This window comes from Amblyraja radiata, chromosome 18 (genome assembly GCF_010909765.2).
Source record: "Amblyraja radiata isolate CabotCenter1 chromosome 18, sAmbRad1.1.pri, whole genome shotgun sequence".
NCBI lineage: Eukaryota > Metazoa > Chordata > Chondrichthyes > Rajiformes > Rajidae > Amblyraja > Amblyraja radiata.
Window position 1 is genome coordinate 25,013,474 of NC_045973.1, and position 21,717 is coordinate 25,035,190.

The window sequence follows — 21,717 nt, forward strand, 5'->3', positions numbered from 1 at the left end:
CCGTGTGAGCGGCCTGGGTACCGGCTGGAAGGCGCTCCCGTGTGAGCAGCCCGGTGCGGGGCTGAGACGCTGCCTTGTGGGCGGCCCGGTGCGGGGCGGAGACGGTGCTCCGGCGGCTGAGGCGGCGGCGACCTGGATCCGGGGCTCGGCCGCGGGCCAGTGGAGGACAATGTCGGGAGCTCGCAGGTCACAGGCTGGTGCCTGTTTTCCGGAGCACCCGTTGCAACAGCTGCGTCCGCTGGACTGGAGGGCGGCAGCTTCGACCACCCCCGGGCCGCGGAGCTTGAACCGCGGGACTGACTTACCATCGCCCGGTGGGGTATCGCCTCGGCGCAGAGGGAGAAGAGGAGGGAAGAGACAGTAACTCTAAGACTTTTGCCTCCATCACAGTGAGGAGGTGTTTGGTGAACTCACTGTGGTGGATGTTAATTTGTGTTTATTGTGTTTTGTTATTATTACATGTATGGCTGCAGGCAACAGCATTTCGTTCAGACCGAAAGGTCTGAATGACAAATAAAGGATTCAATTCAATTCAATTCAATTCAAAAGCAGCTCGTATTTCGCTGAGTGTTTAAGAAAAGGGTCTGAAGAAGGGTTTCGGCCCGAAACGTTGCCTATTTCCTTCGCTCCATAGATGCTGCTGCACCCGCTGAGTTTCTCCAGCACTTTTGTCTACCTTCATATTTCGTTGAGGTAGCTTACACCCCAGCGGTATGAGCATTGACTTCTCTAACTTCAAATAAACCTTCCTTTCCCTCTCTCTCCATCCTTCCCCCTTCCCAGTTCTCCGGCCAGTCTTATTGTCTCCAACTATATTTGTTGTTAACTTCTCCCAGCTAACAATTATCTATTATACACTTCAATTGATTTCCATTCTCTTTATCCTGTTTTTATACCTTACACTTCCTTATCAATGTATCTCCCTCTCCCTTGATATCAGTCTGAAGAAAGGTCCCGACCCGAAATGTCACCCATTCCTTCTCTCCAGAGATGCTGCCTGTCCCGCTGAGTTATTCCAGCATTTTGTGTCTATCTAAGATTCCTGCATCATCTATAGTTTTGTGAGAGCTGTAAGGTTAACAGAATTTTACATAGCTGTAAGTTTAACCTAGGCAGTGGGAAATGTTACAGAATAATTATCAGGAATAGAACTTGCAGTGAATGGATTTAAGAAAGCTGGGATGAATGAGTTAAAGGCAAAGCACCTCTTAATAGCAGCTGTGTTTTTGCTGAAAATTTAGATAAAGTAGCACAAGGGTTTGGAAAAAGAAATGTGGATGATGTCATATATATGGGTTTCCAAAGACATTTGATGAGAGTCACATATATCTGTGTCATCATATGTAAAGGATGTGGAATAATTGAGCTGTGGCAGCTTTTTGGGAAAAGTACAGTGAGGGCACAAGGGAGGGGTGGGGTGAGAGCGGGGGTGGGAGTGAGAAAGTGGGTTGTTGGAGAGGGTCAGTTAAAGGTTATCTAAAATTGGAGGATTCAGTGTTCATACCATTGGGTTGTAATCACCCCAAGTGGAATATGAGATACTGTTCCTCCAGTTTGCGTGTGGCCTCACTCTGGCAATGAAGGAGGCCCAGATCAGAAATGTCGGAATGGGATATGGGAATGAAAGATAAAATGGTTAGCAATCAGGAGATCCAGTAGGCCTTGGTGGACCAAGCGCAAGTGTTCAACAAAATACTCTAAGCCTGGTCTATCAATCAGCAAGAAGTCAAGCTTCTACATAGAGTCTGCATACCTTTATCGGACAAGAACGCTGGGTACTTGGCCTTCTGTAGGAAAGGACAATGCACCATCTGTGACGGGCCTGAATTATTTTCAGAGATGGTAGCTGAAATCTTCTCCACATTAACATAATGACAGCGAACATCCCTGCCCATTAACTGTGGAACATGTCCATTGATGATGATTTCAATGTTCTACAAAGAATGGAAGACCGCTTTCAGCAACAGTGGGATAGACAGAGACAACTTGCATAAACTTCATATCTTTTGACATAGATAGATCACAACTGGAGACTTAGCACACAAAATTAATATTGACCACAGACTGCAGTAAATGCTTGGTAAACGCAGAAGTTTTTCAGGACTAAATTACAAAAGTGAGAAGATAAGAGGCAAACGCTTCAGGAGAGAATTCCATAGCTTTGGCATATTCAACAATCATGGACAGCAGAAATAAAAGATCTACATTTCTTGCACGGTTCTAGACCCAGAAGAGAACGCAGAGATAGAAAGGAAGACCATAGACAGATCAGAAAGCCCTATGTTGCTGGAAGAGGAGCACTTGATTAGCAAGAAGATGGGACCCAATGCTGTAGTACGGCAGGTGGGAGGTTGTAAATCAATAAGGAAGTCAATGACTGCAAAAGACAGAGTGCTGGTGTAACTCAAGTGGTCAAGCAGCACTTTTGGAAGGCATGGAGAGGTGAGGTTTTAGGTTGGGATCCTTCTTCAGACTAATGGTAGTAGTGCCGAGGAGGGTTTTTTTTAAACAGACAAGTGGACAAAGACCAGAGATGAAAATAAGATTAAGGCTATTAAGAGTGAAGGGGAGTAAATTGTGAAGCCAGAGTAAGGTATAAAAGTGGAAGGAGGCCAGGTGAAGGAAAAGGGGGGCAGTATAGTGAGAGAAAGGTGTGTGCATCTGGGTGGGACCCAGAAAGGAAATATGGGGAGTGTGGATGGATAGTTACTAAATTTGGGTGCCATCTGTGTAGTTTGCATGTTTCTACATCCCAAAGACATGCAGGTTTGTTGGGTAATTGACCAAGGCAAATTGCCCTTAATGTGGAGGGAGTGGATGAGAAAGTGGGATAACAGAGAACTAGTGTGAATAGATGATCAATGCTGGGTGTGGAATCAACGAGCCAAAGTGCCTGTTTCTATGCTGTATCTCTAAACTCCTACTCTGGCAATGGAGGAAGCCAAAGACAGAAAGGTGAAATGGGAATGGGAAGTTGAGCTTAAAAGGTTTGCAACTGGGATACCCAGCAGGTCTTGGCGAACCAATGACAATGGTCACCTAATCTACGCTTGGTCTTACTGATGCAAAGGAGGCCACATCGGGAGCAGTAGATGTGGTTAGAAGAGATGCGTGTGAACCTTGTTGCAAGGGCTCTAGGATCCCTGGGTGGTTGCACGGAGGTGAAGGAACAGGTGTTACATCTCCTGTGGTTGCAGGGGAAAGTACCTGGGTTGGGTGGGAAGGGATGAGTGGACCTAGGATTTGCAGAAGAAGTGGTCACTTCAGAAAGCAGAGATGGGTGGGGATGGGAAGATGTGACTGGTGGTGGGATCATGTTGAAGGTGGCGGAGAATGATGTGCTGGTTGCGGAGGCTGGTGGGGTCAAAGGTAGTGGCCGGGGGAACTCTATCCTTGTTCCATCCGGGGGAAGGAAAGCTAGAGCAGAACTGCGGGACAGAGGAGGCACTAGGTGAGGGCTCCATCAACAACAGCATGAGGAAAACCTGCAGGAGGGAAACCACGTTTACTAAAGAAAGAGGACAACTCGGATGTTCTAGAATGGAAAGCCTCATCTTGGGAGCAGATACAGCGATGACAGTGAAATTCGGAGTATGGGATATCATCCTTGCAAAATACAGGGTGGGAGGAGGTGTAGTCCAGATAACAATGGGAGTCAGTGGTTTATAATAGACGTCAGTCAATAGAAAGTCTGAAGAAGGGTTTTGACCCGAAACAGATATGCTATCTGACCCGCAGAGTTATTTCAGCATTTTTTGTCTATCGTCAATCAATAGCTGACCCCAATGATGGAGACAAAGAGATGGAGAAAGGGAAGAGAGGTGCCGGAGATAGTCAAAGTGAATCTGATGGCAGGGTGTTAGTTAGTGGTAAAGTTTATGAAATCAACGAGTTAGCTATAGCCATTACACATTACTGGCTAAGGGCGAGACAGTACTGGCAGCTTAATGTTAAAGGGGAACAAGACAGCAGTGGTCTGTGATGGCATTGCTAATGGTTTGTCCAGTGAGGCTGTGTGGGTGATCACCTTGTTGGGAGTGTACCCTAGGCCCCAAATAGTCAATAGGAATTAGAGGAAGAAATATGCCAGAAGATTGCAGCCAACTAATACGAGTTGTAATAGTATGGAAATTTAGCTTTCCCAATATAGACTGACAGCCATGGTACAAAGGGTTTTACAGGGAGGAATTTGTCAAATGTGTTTAGGAAAGTTTCTTCAGGCAATATACAGAGCACCATAGAAGGGAGGTGGCAAACCTTGATCTAGGGGAATCAAGAACTAGAGGGCCTAGGTTTAAGGTGAGGGGAAAGATTTAAGAGGAACTTGAGAGGCAACTTTTTCACACAGAGGTTGGTGGGTAACAAGTTGCCAGAAGAAGTAGTTTATTCAGGTACAATTTGGACAGGCACATGGATAGGAATGATTTGGAGGGATATGGGCCAAATGCAGGCAAATGGGACTAGCTTAGACAGGGCATCTTAGTCGGCGTGGACAACTTTGGCTGAAGAGCCTGTTTCCGTGCTGTACGAATCTATAACTCAGATATAAATGCAGCCTTGCAACTTCCAGACAAAAAAGACTGATAGACCTGAGATGAAAAGCAGCCCGGTTATTATTAGCATCCTGACTACAGTCTATATTGTTTCTGCTGCAGTCAATGACAGCCTTAGTTCATTCAAACCATTCTTGAGTCATCGTTTACAATGTCTCACTCAATCCTGTTAGCAATATCCTTTGTGACCCTAGCCCCCTTGCACCGTTCACCATATTCACTGCCTCTGGACAGTTGTTGGTGCCCACAGGTTCTGATATAAATGTATGTTTAAAATCCATTCAAAAATCAGAAAACACCAAGCATTCATCCACTGTTATCAGGAGAGAAACCAAGAGATATACAGAACCTTTACGGCTGCAAGGCTATTGTCGATTTTTGACGGAGTAATGTTCATGGTTGGACATTTTGCTATTCCAGAGTTGAGGTCGATCCAGAATGAGGGTTGAGTGGAATTAGCACAATCCTGCTGTAGAGTACAGCTGGGAAAGAAAAGTCATAGTGTGGGTTATACACAGGCAGCTCAAAGACTCTGTACAACATAATCATGTACATATGAGGCATGCACAGATTATTCCGAGGACTTTTAGCAGAAACTGAGACCAAGCACAGTGGGGTGACGGGTGAATATCATACACAGCTCAGTTTGAGACATATACAGACCACAAAAAGCTTGCAGCCCAGCGGTATGAACATTGGCTTCTCTAACTTCAAGTAGCCCTTGCTTTCCCTCTCTCTCCAACCCCTCTCCCTTCCCAGTTCTCCTATGTCTTACTGTTTCTGACTACATTTTATCTTTGTACCGCCCACTCCCCTGACAGGTCTGAAGAAGGGACACAAAATTGCTGGAGGAACTCAGCGGGTGCAGCAGGGTCTGAAGAAGGGTCTCAACCCGAAACGTCACCCATTCCTTCTCTCCAGAGATGCTGCCTGTCCCGCTGAGTTATTCCAGCATTTTGTGTCTACCCACAAAACTCTAAACTTTGTTGACATAGGCAGGCTGCTCGAACATCTTACTCACAATGTACTTAATCTATGAACCAATGTTGTATAACGTTAGTACCTCCACCAATGTAAAGCACTTTGGCCAACGAGAGTTGTTTTTTAAATGTGCTATAGAAAAAAGTGATTTGACTTGACTTGACAAAGACTGAGACAAACACAAACCATTCAAAAGCAATACGTAGCATAGACTAAAACAGATACATGCTGCTCAAAAATTATGCACAGTACAAACTGAGAGATCCATAGTCGGCACCAACAAGACACACAGCGTAGACTGAGAAATTCATGGTCTGCACTAACACTATACAAAGCACAAACTGAGACAGACACGGGCTGACCAACACTATCCCAGGCAAGGACTGAAACCATAAGAAACGCACTCAAACACTATTCAAGGCACAGATTGAGACAGATACTAACTGTATCTGTGACTAAACTTAGCATGAGATAAACACAGCTTCTAAATTATACTTCTTCATGAACTGTGGCATCCCCTCCACCAATATGGACAGTCTGAATGGTATCTCATCTGTTTCACACACTTCTGCTCATATCACCTCTCAACCTGTAATCCAAAAATTCTGGAACGAAATATTTGAAATCTTCACAAAATTATTTAAAATAAAACTTGTACCAAAAGCAGAATAGATCATTTTTGGAATATCGGAAGGTAACCCCGAATTAAACGTGTTTCAAAAGAACTTACTTAATTACGGGCTAATAATGGGAAAAAAGCTTATACTCAAATTTTGGAAAAATGCTCCAATACCAACAATAAAAATGTGGATTTCAAACATGTTCGAAACACTACACTTGGAAGAGATGAGACTCCTCCTAGCAGGCAAAGCAGACCACTTCCAAAAGACGTGCATTTATGGAACTATTACAAGTATAAGGTGCAATAGTAATTTAAAATATAAATGGTACCATGATCTGGTAACGGGGGGGGGGTATAAAATAAAGTTTAAAAAAAAAAATACGGTTGGTATATCCTTGTTTGCGGAGTTTTGTGTTACAATAGAGCGATTGTTTTTCCTTTTTTTTCTTTTCTTTCTAGGGTCTAATTTCCTTTCTTTACTTCCTTCTCTAACTTCTTCCCTAAGGGGCTTTCTTTTCCCAACACTTTCCTGCACCTTCACGATTCTTGCTCACTTTCCTTACTTCTTTTATTTCTATCTTTTTTAAAGCTCGAAAAACGAAGTAGTACAACAAATGTATTAAGATATATGTGATGTGTATTATTGTAATTTACTGTACTTCTAATTAAAAAATAAATAAAAATAAATAAAAATAAAAAAACCTGGTTAGAGGAAGAACGGAGGGTCCCTGGTCCTCACCTTCCACCTCAGCAACATCTACACTCAATGGATGATCTTTCACAATTTTGTTTCAGCTCCAATATGATTCTACCCTCGAACACATGAACATTGAACATTCAGTGTATGCACAGCAGTGTGAGTGATACACGTTGGGCAACCACCCGATACATGTGTCAATCAGAGTGATATGTCACTAGTCATTTACTCTATAGAGAGCACAGTGTGTGATGTATAGAGTGAATGTGCTGTATATGTTAATCACAATCAGTATGTCTAGTGTAGTCACTCAGAATTACTGAAGCACTCAGCAGCACTGAACCAGGCCTTTCAGCCCACCACGTTCATGTCAATTGCTTTACTCCTACAGTAATCCCATTCATCCATACTAGGTCCATATCAGTCTATGACTTGCTAATTTAAGTGCCTGTTGAGATGCCTCTTAAATATAGTTATTGTATCTGGTTTCTCCACCTCCTCTGACAGTATGCTCATGATATCAACCACTCTCTGTATAAAAACAAGTCCCCTTAAAGCTCATTCCTCTCATCTTCAATCCATGCCCTCTCATGTTTGACACGTCTGCCACAGGAAGAGGATTCAGGCAATCTACCCTATCTAACATTGTTGTAGTCACCTCTCAGCCTTTGCTCTAGGGAGAACAACCACAGCCAATCTAATCTCTCTCCATAACTAAATTCCCCCAATCAAGGCAACATCCTGATAAATCTCCTCTGTACTCTAATTTGCAACTACTCTTTTAATAGTACTTTTACAAAGACGTTGAGCAATATTGAGTGAGGCAGCATCTATGGAGCGAAGGAAATAGGCAACGTTTCGGGTTGAAACCCTTCTTCAGAAAGGTCTCGACCCGAAACGTTGCCTATTTCATTCGCACCATAGATGCTGCCTCACCCACTGAGTTTCTCCAGCATTTTTGTCTACCTTCGATTTTCCCGCATCTGCAGTTCCTTCTTAAACATCTTGAGCAATATTGAGTCATGACCCAAAACACCGACTCACCCTTTCCCTTCACAGATGATGTTTGACCCATTAAGCTCATCCAGCAGTTTGTGTTTTGCTGAATATTTCCTTCTTCTTCTTTTATCAGTCTGTCTGACTACATTTCCTGAATAGACAGGACATAAATACCTGAAGATTTCTGCCAATGCTTCTCTGCAGCTTGGACAAGCTTGCATGGGCAGATCTCTAACCTCTTCCTCATTAACAGCATCCTGTGGCAACACAGATGACTGGGGATTTCTAGAAATCTCTCTTATTTCAACATTCTCTATCCCACAGATCCCATTGCTGATTCTTTTTTCCTTTCCCTTATTTATCTCTGTTTGTTTACACCACCTCAAGACAGAGGAGCTGTAATTAACAAACCTTCCCTGCTCTCACCCGCTGTCATCCTGTCACAGACATTCCCTTTGCTCCCTCCACCCCTCCCCAGTTACTGCAACTGGTTTCTCAGTTCTGATCAAACGTCATTGTTCTGAAACATACTTTGTTGCTCCCTCTGCCACTGATGCTGCCTGGCCTGCCCTGTCCCTCCATCTGCAGTTCCTTCCTACACATGTCCCTCCAGCATTGTCTGTTTTTATTTAAGACTTCCAACATCTGCAGTGTTTCGCTTTTTGCAGATCCAGCCGTAATCTGATTGAGGTTTGGAACATGTTTAAAGAGAAGAATTATCATTTTCTTAAATTCTTCCATACCGGCTCTCCAAGGTACACCATCCACAGTAGGCATCATGTGCTCCTAAACACTCCTGGCAGGACTGGGACTGGTTGCAGGAAGCAACCCTCACCCGACTGATCTGTGAAAAGCAAAGCAAAGCTGAGGATTCAGTGGTGAAACGACCAGTGTGGGACCACCCAGTGAACTTAATCAACTGGGCATTAACCAATGTGACACTGCAAGAACACACATCACTCAATGAGCAGCAGCAAAACTTGTGGGAGATCTAAGCAAATCACGTCACCAAAGGCTTAATGAACAACGGAGCTCACAAGGAAACTAAAGCCTTTAACAACTGTGCACGGGGAAGGTAAGGGCTGGAGTTTGTGGTGGTCCACTTGGTGCTGGATTGTGTGGTCCTGTGTCAACATCAACCACAATGAGCAGAAGCAAATCCCAGGACACGAGTGAGTGAGGGAAATGACAAGACATGCAGGGATAGACAGGGCTAACATTCAATATTAATAACATGGAATGGAATGAAGAATTACAACAAATCAGTCCAGGTCTGGATTTAACCAAAGACAGGCATAAAATGCTGGAGTAACTCAGTGAGCCTGGCAGTTTCTTTGGAGAAAAGGAATAGGTGACTTTTTGGGATGAAACCTGAAGAAGGGTATTGACCAAAAACATCACCTGTTCCTTTTATCTAGAGATGCTGTCAGATGCGCAGAGTTACTCCAGCATTTTGTGTCTATCTTTGGTGTAAACCTGCATCTGCAGTTCCTTCCTACACATGTCTGGGTTTATTTTATTTTATTTTTTTAGTTTAGAGATAGAGCATGGAAATAGGCCCTTCGGCCCACTGTGTCCATGCCGACCAGTGATCACCTGTACACGAGTTCTATCCTAAACACTAGGGACAATTTTCAGTAGCCAATTAACCTACAATCATAGGGAGAACACACAAACTCCGTACAGGCAGCACCTGTAGTCAGGATCGAAGCCAGTTCTCTGGCGCTGTACCGCAGCAACTCTACCACTACGCCACTGTGTCCTGGATATTAGGGGAAGGTACTTAATTGGGACAAGGCAGATTACAATGTCATTAGGCTGAAGCTACGGAGGGTAGATTGGAAGCAGTTGTTATGGGATAAGTCCACAGATGATATGTGGGAGGCGTTTAAAGTTCAGCTGATCAAAGTGTAGGATCAGCATGTTCCAGTAAGGAGGATGGATAAGAACAGCAAGGTAAGGGAACCGTGGATCACCAAGGAGATTGTAAACTTGGTGGAAGAAAAAGGAAGTTTGTCAGGTTTAAGAAGGTCATTTCGGATGGGGCTTATGAGGAATATAAAACTATAAAGCGAGCAGGAAAGTACTCGTGGGCGATTAGAAGGGTCAAAAGGGGCCAAGAAATGTAATTGGCGAGTCAGATTAAAGAAAATCCTAAGGCTTTTTATACGTATGTCATAAACAAGAGGATACCAGGGAGAAGGTAGGACTGCTCAAGGATAAATGAGGATGTAGGTGAGGTACTAAAGGAATACTTTGCATCTGTATCCACTGAGGAAAAGGACTTGTGGAGAATACAAATATGTTCGGGCAGTTTGTGATCGAGAAGGAGGTGGTGCCATGGCTCTTAAAGAGCGTTAAGGTGGATAAGTCCCCAGGGCCAGATGGGATCTATCCCAGGTGATGGTGCTGAAGTTTCTGCAATTGCCTGTTCAATGAATAACGTGTAGTTTGTAAGGATAGATTAGGCCTGTGAGATAAGAACAGCTCTTACCCAGGACCAGAAGCGGGGAAAGCCCAATCATTTACTCAGGGCACAAAACATAAGGTGCTGGAGGAACTTAGCGGATCAGGCAGCATTTGTGGATCGAATGGATAGATGACGTTTCAGGTTGCGACCCTTCTTCACACTGATTGTAGTAGTGGAAAGGAAGCGGACAATATGTGGGGGCAGGACAAAACCTGCCATTTTCTTTGGATACATGTAAGGGGGATTTGATTGACAAATGGGTGACAAAGGTGAGAGATGTAAAGGAAATAAAGAATGTCAGGGAAGGAGAGAGGATAAATGAAATGTTGAGGCAGAGGGAGGGATATAGGTGGAAGGGGATTGTGGGGAAGGGGGGCAGAATAGTTGGATAAAGGGGGCACACGAGAGTTGGGGGGCACAAGAAAGAGAGATGGTGAATAGAGGGGTGTTACTTAGAATTGGAGAATTCATTGTTCATACCATAGGCTTGTAAGTTACCCAAGTGGAATATGAGATGTTGTTTCACCAGTTTGCATGTAACCTCACTCTGACAACGGACGACAGAAAGGTCAGGATGGGAATGGGAAGCAGATTTAAAACAACCGGAATTTCCTCACAGGCTGGCAAAGGACTGCTTGCTATTTAACAACATGTACAGAAGTGTATCCCATTGCATCAGCAACATTGACCTGGCCAGTGAACACCAGCTAGCAAATAGTAACAGTGGCCGGCCTGTTTCTTTGCTAGTAATAAATGCCGGTATGGCCATCAATAACAACAATATCTGCAGTTGAGGGTGTAATGTATGTTATGGTTCCTTCCTCTTTTAGCAACGTTCCAATAATTTAAACACTGAAGTCAGATTACCATGGCAAAGATAGGCTTTGAAAGTTCACAGACCTGGTACATGGTCATCACGTAGAGATAGTTCTGGTCCTCCGGGTCAAACTGCATGATGTGATGGACAGCCTCATCCGATGCCACGAGAAGAAGCTCTCTCTTCAAAATCTGGTTATTCTGCAAGTTTAGCTGGAAGAGTAGGGCCAGATCATCAGACAGGTGCTGGACCTCCAACCACTGCCACCTCCCCCCAAACAGTCCTCACTTCCCATCCCAGCTACCACAGCGCAAGGCCAGTCACGCGACACAGGGGCTTCCAGCTACATACACAATGAAGAGATGCTCTGAAGCACTGACCTTCGCCCAGCTTGCTTTCATTTGAATATGTTAAGGAAAAGTGAAGCAATGAGGCAGGGCAAGTGTCGCAGTGGCTGCCCACAATAAAAGTGGGGAAAGTGGGTGCTGATGGTCCATTTGGCCAGCAGACAGCAGCGGTGATTTCAGGAGAGATGGAAGTCAGTGCTTGCTGCCTGTTGGATACAGCAGACAGGCCGGGACAGTGAACATACCTTTAGAAGTTGGCCATTGGCTGTGCCTAGAAACACCACTGTATGGTTATTCAGACTTGATACTGCCACCGAGGTCAAGCCACTCTCCTCAAAGATCGGGAAAGCCTTCACTGGGTCCCTGATGGCTAGAGGGTGCTGCAGATGGGCAGCCCCACAATCCAGCTGTTCTTCATGCAGCTGCAAAGAAAGGAAAACATTTGGCTCAGATACCTTTTCCTTAACCCCGGCCAATACCACCTTTCAGGAGCCACTCGCTCGCAAGGGCCTGGAAATGTCTCTAAATTCTGCTCAGTCTAAAGCCCTACAATAGGAACCCACAATGACCAGGATTGCACATGTGGACCAGGTATTAACATGAATTTAAAGTGACAATATGGCCTTATCAATTATTAGTACCCATATCTCTTCACTTTCATCTAGACGTCACTGCCTGTTTTACTCCACAAACATTCCAGCAAAACCCTCACACCCTGGATCATTAATTTCAATGGTATTTCTGGACCCCTTCTTGAAGTTCAGTCTGCAAAGATTCACTAGATTAATTCCTAAGATATTAAGCAGAACAATTTTCTAATTTCGAGTTTTGTATGTGAAGCTATCTAATTGATACATGTAATACTCACAGAGAGCTTCACAGAATAACTGTAAGGATATGTTGTTCTTTGGTCAACGTGCAGAACCATAAACCTCGATCTCAAAATAAGGAGTTGGGCAAAAGATCGAGAAGGGAATTCTTCACAAAGAGTGGCGAATCTGGACACATTCAAGGATAGGCTTTCATCAAATCAAACAAGGACTGGAGGATTAAGAGAACTAAGGACCAAACAGGATCTCTCCAGGGGATTTGAAGAGAATTGGTGACAGCATTAGAGATATCCTGACTTTAATTTCCAAAAAAACCTCAATTCGGGAATCCTTTCTTTTGATGGTACAAGTCAATTTGCTATTTATGAAAGGTGAGAGGAGAAAACCAGGGAATTATAGGTCACCTAGTTTAATTTCTCAAGATTACTAAAGTCTATAATTAAGGGTCGGTACACCGTAATTTGTCAGATAATTGGAGAGAACCCAATGTACTTGTAAAGCTTTTTGAAGGGATGACTAAAGTGGTTAAAGTGGAACATATATCTATGGATGTGATTTATATGGATACCTCATACGAGAATGCCAACTGACACTATTCATTGAACCAAAGACAATTTCTAGGACTGGGTGAGGATTTGCTGAGTGGCAGAGATGGAATATAAGGTTAATAGGCAAACAATCAAGCTGACATAATGTGCAAAGTGGTGACCATCAAGGGCGAGTACTGGACACAAATTCTATTCAACTATTTATAAATGGCTTGACAATGGAGTTGAAAGCTGCACATTTAAAGCCAGATAACACAATGGTGGGTGGCATTGTAGTAAGTGTAGATTAACCATTGTATTGCAGACAGATATAAATAAGGAAAATGGGAAATGAATTTCAGTGTAAACATCTCAGAGGTCATTTGTAGCTGAAAGGACCAAATACTTTCTGAATAATGTAACGTGGAACAGTGTATAACCAAAAAGGCCAGGATACCAGGATTCATTAAAATATCAAGGACAAGAGACCAACACAGGACATGAAATGAAGCTGCAGGCAAGATAAATGAAAACCCTAAGATATATTAAGAGTAAAAGGTTGGCTAGGGAAAGAATAGTCCCATTATGCTGGTCTTTGTGTTGTGCCATAGAAATGGGCGATATAATAAATGAATACTTCTCATCTGTTTTTACTGAGGAAAAGATCACAGAAGGTAAGGAATTGAGGTTAGAGTTGCGATGTCGTAGATCAGATACAAAATTATCAAAGAGGAATTGATTGTTTCATAGTGGATTATGGTGGATAAATCTCCTGGCATGACCTAGTGCACCTGTGGAGCTCATGGGGAAACTAGGGAGGAAACTGCAGAAGCCCTTGCAGAGATACTTGCATCATCTATAGCCACAGGTGAAGTTGCAGGAAACTGGAGGATGGCTAATGCTGTACTGTTATTTAAGTAGATCAAAAGAAAAGGATAAGCCAGGCAACCACATGCCAGTGCACCTGACATAATTGGTGGGAAAACTGTTGGAGGATATTTTTAGGGATATGATCCACCAGCATTTGGATAGACAGCGACTGATCAGAGATAGTCAATGTAGCGTTGTGTGAGGGAAATTGTGCCTCACAAATCTAATGGAGTTTTTTGAACAGGCCATCAAAAGGATTGATGAAAGCAGGGCAGTAGACGTTGCCCATATGGAGTTTTGCAAGGCCTTTGACGAAGCCACACATGATAGGCTAGTGGAACGTTAGAGAGCATGAACTCTTAGGCAAATGGATTCAAAATTGGCTTGGAGGAAGGAGTCATAGGGAGGGTTGTGCAGAGTTGTCTTTCTAATGGAGACCTGTGACAAATGGAGTGCCACGGAGATCAGTACTGGGCCCAGTATTGTTTGTTATCTACATGCACGATTTGGAGGACAATGTAGTTAACATTGTTAGCAAATATGCAGATGACATCAAAGTTGCCACATAGTAGACAGTGAGGTAGGATACCTAAGTTTACAAGAAGATCTAGATAACTTGGGATGGTGGGCAAAGGAATGGCAAATGGAATTTAACTCTGACAAGCGTGTGGTGCTGCATTTTGGTATTTCAAACTAGGGCAGGACTTGCACAGTAAATAGTGGACCCTGGAAAGTGTTGCAGAACAGGGAGATCTGGAAGAACAGGTGCATGATTCCCTGAAAGCGGCAAATCAGGTGGACATTGACCCACATCTCCATAGTCCTACATTACAACAGAATGTATCCTGGTTAAATTTCATCAGGAGAAACATGAACATTCCTAGCACCATGCATTAGGAAGGAGAGGCTTCTGTACGGTTTATGAGAATAATGTCTCAAGGAAAATTGCAATGAGAAATTATACAAAGATGGGGCTCTATTTTTTTTCACTTGTATACTCTGACCCGAGTATATTGGGGGTGACACTGAACAGGTTAAAGTGTTTAGGTAAAGATTGAAACAACCCAAAAAATTGCCTATTCATGTCCTCCAGAGATGCTGCCTGAGCCGCTGAGTTACTCCAGCACTTTGTGTCTTAATTGAAACAAATTTTTCAAAATATTTATGTACCACTGAAAGGGGAAACGGAAAGGAAATACCTGTACATCGACCAGCAGAGGAGTTGCCGATCCCTTTCACCCATGTGAAGGTGATGGTGAGTCTCCTTATTGAACCATTGCAATCTTTTAGCTAAAGGAACTCCCAATGTCATTGGGGAGGGAATTGCAGGATTTAGACATGTATTTCTAAACAAGAATAGTGTGCAATTTGAAGGGTAGCAGTGCTGTGGTGCTGCCTTTATCAGAATACAAAACGGGCCTTTATGACTCACCTAGAAGAAAGTCGTCAACACAATCATAACAAATGGGTTAAATAGGCAATGTTAGCAACACTTGAGAAATGATAGGAAATATAACTTACTTCCAATCCTGTCCATTGTCCTTGTTGGTAGGGGCTTGGATTTGGGAGATTTTGTCAGAGTTGGACGTAGGACATTACCCTGAGGAACATCTGTAGGTTCCCACCCGGCCACCTTCCTTTGTGTGAGGCATGACCACTCATTGCAGTGTTTCCCCCATCATGCCACTTGACATGAGTTTTACCAGCGTGCCTTAATGCCATACACAGTCAAATGATACCTTGATGTGAGGTAATTCAGCCTCACATCACCTCTGCTATTCAATTCTTGGGTTCAGGGTGGAGGAACAGTGAGGGGGCCAGAGGGTGAAGTGAGGCAGAGAAGAGAGGAAATAAGCGAGTTCGGTATTCCGACTGCGGGGAGAGAGAGGAAGAGGGGTGATCTGGAGGTGCGGAAAAAATAAGAAAATGAAAATGAGACAAGAGGGGTGATGGTGTAGGGAGGGGGAAGGGGAGGGCATGGGTAAGGGGGAATGGAAGAGATTGGGTAAAGGAGAAGGGGAGGGCGGGGTTGAGGGGAAAGGGAAGGTTTGGGCCTGCAAGAGTGAAGGGGTGATGCTAAGAGCATGAGAGGTTGAGGACATAATCTTCCGAGCCAGACTATCAAAAGGAACCGTGAAATACTTCACTAAAATCCATGTAGACCCATCTACTGCCCTATTCTTTGATACTACCTCAAAATATTCAATCAAATATGAGAGACAGGACCTATCCTGCATAAAGCCATGCTGCCTATCCCTAATAAGTCCTTGCTTTTCCAAATGCAAGTAAATCTTATGAATCTTCCCCAATAATTACACTACCACTCATTCTACGGTTCTCCGGCTTGTAAATGCCTCATTTTTTCCCTGTTTTCTGTTTTAAACAAAATAACAACATTGGCAAAAAACAATTTGCTGGATGAATTCAGAGGGTAAGACAGCATTTGTGAAGTGAAATGAACAGAAAACATTTGGGTCAGGGACTTTCTTTGAGACCAAGAATGATCCCAACTCGAAAGGCCATCTGTCTATTTCTCGCCACAGATGCTGCGTGACCCATTGACTGCCTCCACCGGTTTGTATTTTGCTCACAATCCCAACGTCTGTAGTTTTATGGTCTCCGAACAATACTGGCTATTCTCCAATTCTCTGAGACTTCCACCATGGCTATAGATGTCATAGTCATTGTTTCCCTTGCTACCCTCAGTATCCTGGGATAGGTCCCATCAGACCGTGGATATTTAGTCACCGTAATATTTTTGAGATTACTACTTCCTCCTTAACATCAACATTCTCTGGAATATCAATATATCCCTATCATCCACGTTCTTCCCAATGCAAGATACAAGATACTCATTAAGGACCTCATCCATTTCCTGTGACTCCATGTATAAATTCCTTCTTTTTTCCTTGAGTCGACCTATCCTACCCCAAACTATCCGTTTGCTTCTAATATATGTATAAAATGCCTTGGAATTTTCCTAATCTTTCTTGCCAAGGACATTCCATGGAATTTTTTTGCCTTTCTTGTTTTTCTTTCCTGCTTCCTTTATATTCTTCAAGGATCTTGGCTGATTTCAGTTTCCTAAATTTTATATTATACTTCCTTTTCCTCTTTGACAACTTACAATGTCTCTCGTCGTCCGAGGTTCACAAATCCTGCCATCCTTATCTTAAAGGAACATGTTAGACTTGAACTCTAACTAGCCGGCCTTTGAAGGACTCCTACATGACAGGTGTGGACTTTCTTCCAAACAGCCACTCCCAATCTACGCTCCCCACAGCTGTATTCCATCTGTGTAGAGCCATTCCTGTGCCTTCTCCGGAGGCGGTTGGCAGGCCTGGCTTTACCGGGGCCAGGGGTGGAGGTGGTTCTCTCAGCCTATGCCGATGATGTCATTCTGATGTTCACCGACCCTGTTGACCTGCAGAGGATGCGCGAGTGCCAGCAGGTTTTCTCGGCTGCATCCTCTGGCAGGATCAACTGGGGGAAGTGTTCTGGTCTCTTGGTGGGTTAGTGGGAGGTGGACTCCCTGCCGGAGGAGATAACAGCTTATGCGTGGAGCACCACGCACCTCCTCTACCTGGGGGTCTACCCGAGTCCCACTGAGGGGGCTTGGCTGGTGAACTGACAGGAGCCGGAGGCGAAAGTCGTCACCCGGCTAGGGCGTTGGTCAGGCCTCCTTGGCGTGCTCTCTTACCAGGGGAGAAAACCAGCTGATGGCCTCTATGTTGGGGTACCGGCTGCCCACTCTGGTCCCGCCTTCTTTATTTGTCACCATGATCCAAAGGAGGTTGGTGAACATCTTCTGGGGAATCATTGGGTCTCTGCTGGGGTTCTGTGTCTCCCGTTGGAAGAGGGCGGTCAGTCGCTGGTTTGCGTCCGTACCCAGGTGGCGGACCCTGCGGAGGTATATGTATTCCGAGAGTCCTCCTAGATGGCACGCGCTGGCGACGTACTTTTTCCGCCAGGGTCGCTGCCTCCAGGAGGGCACACAGCTCCCGCTAGCGGGCATGAGTCGACACGCTAGGCGGGTTGCCTGGCTTTTATCGAGATATACTTAAAGCCAGGAATCTGGCCACCTTCCGCTGACCAATCTTAATCTTATCAGATCTATCTGCAAATGTTTGGAATTATGTAACTGTTGCTGCAAATGCTCTCCCACTGAAACATTGACCATGTGACCAGGCTCATTTCCCAATACAAGATCTAATATGGACTCATTCCTAATTGCATTATCGAAATATTGTTTCAAACAATCCTCCTATATGTAACTAACAAATTCTGCCCTTCTGAGCCCCTGGCACTGAGAGTCTCTGTAAATAATGGAGAAATTAAGATCACCCACCACAAAAATTCTGTTGTTGAGACACCTTTTCGTGATCAGTCTTCAAATCTGTACATCAAGCTCATCCATCTATTGCAAGTTCATATATGGTACCACCACAGTGATCGCACTGTTCTTATTTATGAGTTCCAGCCACATGGTTACAATGGATGAGCCCTCCAGGATCTCCTCACAGTCATGACATTCTCCCTGATTAGTAATGTAACTCGCCCACCTATTTCACATCCTTCTCCGTCATGTCTGAAATATCCATACCACGAAACAATGAGCTGCAAGTCCTGTCCTTCTCAACTAAGTTTCTGTAATGGCTACAATGTCAGAGTTCCCTGTATTAATTCATCTTCTTTACCCAGTATACTGTCAGAGCACTCTCATGCCCGAGAATGCATCCTGCATCTACGGATGGCACCAGTGCATCAGTAAATGCTGATAGCCCTGCCAATGATACCTGCCTTCCCTTTGCAGGTAGAAACATTGAAATGCAGATGCCGGTTTACAAAAAAAGAGACACAAAGTGCTAGAGTAATTCAACAGGTCAGGCAGCATCCATGGAGAACATGGATAGGTGACGTTTTAGGTCAGGACCCTTCTCCAGTCTGAAGAAGGGTCCCGACCTGAAATGTCACCTGCAGGTGAGTGAGACAACGGGAAATGTCGCAATGAGTGATATATTCCGACTCTGCTACACACTGATTCCATACCCAGGCCCAGAACCTGCCTTCAGTTTCATGAGCAACTTCAGGTCTCAGTGCTGTTCCAAACCCCCCCCCCCTCTGCACTCACTGTGATGTTGCGTTGGATGCAGGCTGGTCCACTTCCTTGAATCACGCTGTCCAGGACGGTCACCTCCTGGCTGTGCTTCTCCTTGAAGCACTGGCGCCGGGCGCTCCTCATGCTGTGGTCGATGTCGCTGAAGTTGAAGACGCAGAGGGCGGAGCGCTGCTCGCTGTCCTCGGGCCCCTGGAACAGGCCGTACAGCCGGTGTCCCGGGCCTGGCCACACGGAGAGCAGGCGGCCGAAGAGAGTGGGACCGGCGATGCAACGTAAGCCCAGCTGGATGTAGGACTCGGTCAGCTTGCGGCTCTCGGATGGGCGGGAGCCGCGGGCTCCGGTACAGATGCGGGCCAGCAGGCTGCGGGCGCGGCCTCCCTTGCCGCCGGAGTCGGCGTCGTTGTTGAGCGCCAAGTAGGTGTAGTTCTGGTAACTGAAGGCCCTCACGAAGCTCAGCCGGTTGCGGGCTTTGGCCTCGGCCTTCACCTTGAAGACGTTGTCCTCGGACGGGTTGATGTCGTAGGTGAAGAGGCTGGACAGCTGGCGGGTGTCCAGGGCGCGGATGGCGATCTCGGGCGTGTTCTCGAAGCGCAGGTCCTCACGGCTGTTGTTGGTGGGGAAGTAGCGGGTGCCCAGGCCCGTGTAAGTGGAGGCCACCAGCAGCCGGCTGCCGCCATCGCCGCCCAGGCCCGGCAGCACCAGGCCCACGGTGGAGGCCTGCGGGTGGTTGGCCGCCACGTACAACATGCTGGGGTAGACCCGGTCGCTGCTGGAGTTGGGCGGGAAAGGCACGGCCAGCTGGCTGATGTTGGCCAGTTGCCGCAGCTGGCAGAAGCCCTGGTGCACGGAGCCGCACACCACCAGCAGCCCCTGGCTGGCGTCGGGCAGCAGCAGCTTGTTGTAGCAGTCGGTGTGCCGGCGCAGGTGCTCACATTTGCTGTGCGGGAGCTGCGGTGCGTGGCACAGGGCGTTGTCCTGCACCGGGCCCGTCCTCACCCTCGCCTCCAGCCCCAGCGCCCAGCCCAGCTGGTAAACAGCGTTCACCGAGCCCACGTACACCCGGGGCCCTGGCTGCGGCCCGGCCTGCACCGCCAGGTTGTTGGTGGGTGTGTCGCTGCGGAAGCGCTGGCACACTTGCATGGGCAGTGCCGGGGGCAGCATCAGCATCAGCATCAACCCGGCACGGAGCATCATCCTCCTCACACGCCCCTCTCCTCAAATCCCGGGGACCCTCTCCTCAAATCACACTACCCCTCGAATCCTGGGACACCCCCTTTTGAATCCTGCAACTCCCTGCACAAATCCTGGGAGCGTCGCCTCAAATCCCGAGACTCTCTCCTCAAGTACTGGGAACCTCTCTTCAAATTCCGGGACCCACTCCTCAAATCCCTGGGACACTCTCCGCAAATCCTGGGATCCTCCCAAAATTCAGGGGTCGTGCTCGACGAATCCCGCGATCCCTGCCCCTCCAACCTCGCTTCCTCGGGGACCACTGGGCTTCCTCGGGGGTGCCCTGATGTTGTGCTTGGGACGTTGTTGAGTCGTTGTGGCCAAGTGTCAACCCGATCCTCGTTGTCTCAGTCTCTCGTCAGTCTCCCTCTCTGTACCTTCCGATTCATCGTCGCGCTGGGACCCATCTCATACGGTTGTTTCCCCTCCCGGTGCGGGACTCTCTCACGGTCCCCCGGCTTGGGAGTCCCGCTCTCTCCCGATGCTGGACTCTCTCGCTCTCCCACGCCGTGAGACTCCCCCGCTCCCCACCGGTGCAGGGCTCGCTAGCTCTGTCCCGCTTCGGGACACTCTCGCTTTCCCCCCGTGCGGCACCCTCTCACCCTCTCCCGGCGCGGGTCTCTCTCTCTGATCTCTCTCTCTCGGTGCGGGCTCGGGGATTCGTGACCGTGCCCCGCTGTCTCCGCCTGCTGTCTCCCTGACGATGTTCCCTCTTCCAACAAGCCTACAGGAAGTCTGTTTCCTGTCAATCCTTCCTCGGCAAGAGCTCCGTCACAGCTCCGAGCATCTCACAGCATTGCCCGCAGCCCGAAGACCCCGGACCGAGGCAGGAAACACAGCGGTGATGCTCCCTTACCCTCCGATGAAGCTCCCTGTCTCCACTCCTCGCCAGCGAAGCTCCCACGCTCTATTCCCCGCCGGCGAAACTCCCTTACTTCATTCCCCTCCAGTGAAGTTTCCTCATTCCACTCCTCACAGATGAAACTTCACATACTGCCCACTATCCTCTATTGAAACTCCCTCACTGCCCACTACCCTCCAGTGAAGCTCCCTCAACAATTTATAGTCTATGTTTACAACGTGGATAAAGCGACTGAGATTATTGTAGCCAAATCGATTAACGATATCAAGGAAATTGATTAGCAAGTAGTGATGAAGATACAAGGAGCTTGCAGAGGGATATTGACAGGTTAAATGAATGGGCAATAAATGGGCAGATGTGGTATAATGTGGCAAACATGAAGCTGTCCTATCTGCTGAGATCTTTCAGCATTTTCTGCTTCTATTTTGAATGAAATAACAGATTATTAAAATGGAATGATACGACAAATATTGTGGTACAAAGGGATCTGGAGATCCTTTGAATTCTGAAAGGCATGGATAGGGTAGATAGCTAGTGCCTGTTTTCAATTGTAGGGGTATCTAAAGTAAGAGGGCATAGTTTTAATGTGAGAGGGAGGAGGTTTAACAGGGATCTGAGTAGTAAATTTTTGCACACATTGTAGTTGGTATCTGGATGAGCTGCTGGAGCAGATGGTGGGGTCAGGAATAGTAACAACATTTAAGAGGTTTCTGGACAAGTACTTGAATGAGGATGGTAAAGAGGGATATGGAAGTAATGCAGGCAAGTGGGATTTTGCAGAGTTAGGCAGAGA

General features: G+C 46.1%; 1 protein-coding gene across 1 annotated transcript in view; it reads right to left on the reverse strand.

The window, feature by feature from the left end:
- plxnd1 (plexin D1) overlaps positions 1-20,942 on the reverse strand; it is a 68,845-nt gene extending 47,903 nt beyond the window's left edge. Inside the window, exons 1-6 of the mRNA XM_033036885.1 lie at positions 18,845-20,942; positions 11,732-11,908; positions 11,223-11,351; positions 8,596-8,696; positions 4,903-5,035; positions 1,754-1,934 (exon numbers count right to left, since the gene is read on the reverse strand). Coding sequence (XP_032892776.1) covers positions 1,754-1,934; positions 4,903-5,035; positions 8,596-8,696; positions 11,223-11,351; positions 11,732-11,908; positions 18,845-20,026 — 1,903 coding nt within the window. The 5' untranslated portion in view covers positions 20,027-20,942. The remainder of the gene's footprint in view (positions 1-1,753; positions 1,935-4,902; positions 5,036-8,595; positions 8,697-11,222; positions 11,352-11,731; positions 11,909-18,844) is intronic.
- Positions 20,943-21,717: the final 775 nt, after the last annotated feature.